This window comes from Loa loa (genome assembly GCF_000183805.2).
Source record: "Loa loa unplaced genomic scaffold supercont3.807, whole genome shotgun sequence".
Taxonomy (NCBI): Eukaryota; Metazoa; Nematoda; class Chromadorea; order Rhabditida; family Onchocercidae; genus Loa; species Loa loa.
In genome coordinates, this window is record NW_018108987.1 from 10,610 (window position 1) to 11,863 (window position 1,254).

The 1,254-nt window shown below is 31.7% G+C and overlaps 1 protein-coding gene across 1 annotated transcript in view; it reads right to left on the reverse strand.

Annotated features, from left to right (window-relative positions):
* LOAG_11119 (hypothetical protein) overlaps positions 1-688 on the reverse strand; it is a gene marked incomplete at its 5' end in the record, with an annotated part of 5,529 nt that extends 4,841 nt beyond the window's left edge. The window contains one exon of the mRNA XM_020448301.1: positions 618-688. Within this exon, the coding sequence (XP_020301544.1) occupies positions 618-688 (71 nt within the window). The remainder of the gene's footprint in view (positions 1-617) is intronic.
* Positions 689-1,254: the final 566 nt, after the last annotated feature.

A 1,254-nucleotide genomic window follows, 5' to 3' on the forward strand; every position in this document is an offset into this window, starting at 1 on the left:
AAAATTTCGTATATCTTTAATGTCATAAAGTTCCTCCCCAATCCTTCGAATGACTGTTTACTGTCAGAATATTGATCAAGAAACCCTGTATAAACTCTTCCTAATATGGAAGACTAGGCAATAGCTAGCTTCTGCATCCTCCAAAATGAAGGCTGAGCAGTAGCAGCAGTTATCCAGTTGAAGATCAGGTGTATCAAGATTTGATCTTCAGAATTACGAGTATTCCCACGAAATGCAATGCACATCCCCTTACGATGACAATGAAAATGGTCAAATATTAACCATTTCTAATAGCGTTCACAAATAGCGCTCTGTTTAGTTTATTGAATATTCAAGATAGGTAACGAGGCAGTGATAATGACAATGCTCAACACTTTTGCATTTAATCTTGGATTATGAGACATAGTATTAATGACCAGGAAACATGGCTTAACTGTACCAATACTAAGTAATATATATTCTAACATAATATGTTAAGACCATGAATGTCACTGCATTAGTACTAACCTGATATTGCACATTAGTTAATTTTCCAAAATCTAGCCAAAAGTTTTAATTCAATTTAAATTAAAGAAAATAACCAATAATAATGGAAACAGGAGGAATATCAAACTAGCCTGATGCAATGGAGTCAATCCATCCTCATTGTGTGAATTTGGATTTGCACCCTCCAAAAGTAATCTTTCAACTAAAAAAAAGCAGTAAAAGATCAAGGAAAAAAGAAAACGATTTATAATTCTTTCAGTTTGAGACTTTATAAAATATTCTTAATCTAAGAATAGAAAAAGGTAATGTACAAAGACGTAATTTCCTGAGAACTTCGGTAAAGTTGGAACACTTGTGACCAAAACCTACTCTCATTCTTGCATAAAATTTTCTACTTCTGGATCCCATTTTCTTTTCTCCCCTCTTCTAACATCTGAGCACAGTTCGTTTTTAATTTCCATTAAACACTTTAATGTTACTTTTTAGTCTTTTCGAAAAAAGATACTGCTATTAAGCTAAAAAAGAAAAAGGAATAGTAAACCAAATAGTCAGAAAGAACGTTATATCCATGATATTAAAATCTTGCGAATTAATCGTTAACATGTGGTTTTGAGTTAAGAAAAAAATGCCGATATATCAAAAAAAATTCATGATGCAGGAAACAGTAATAACAGATGTTTTAATATCGCTTATTTAGATTATTTCATAGTCATACTTCAAGTCCGGAATACGATTTGTAAATAATTCCTAAAAGAGTAAGGAAAGACA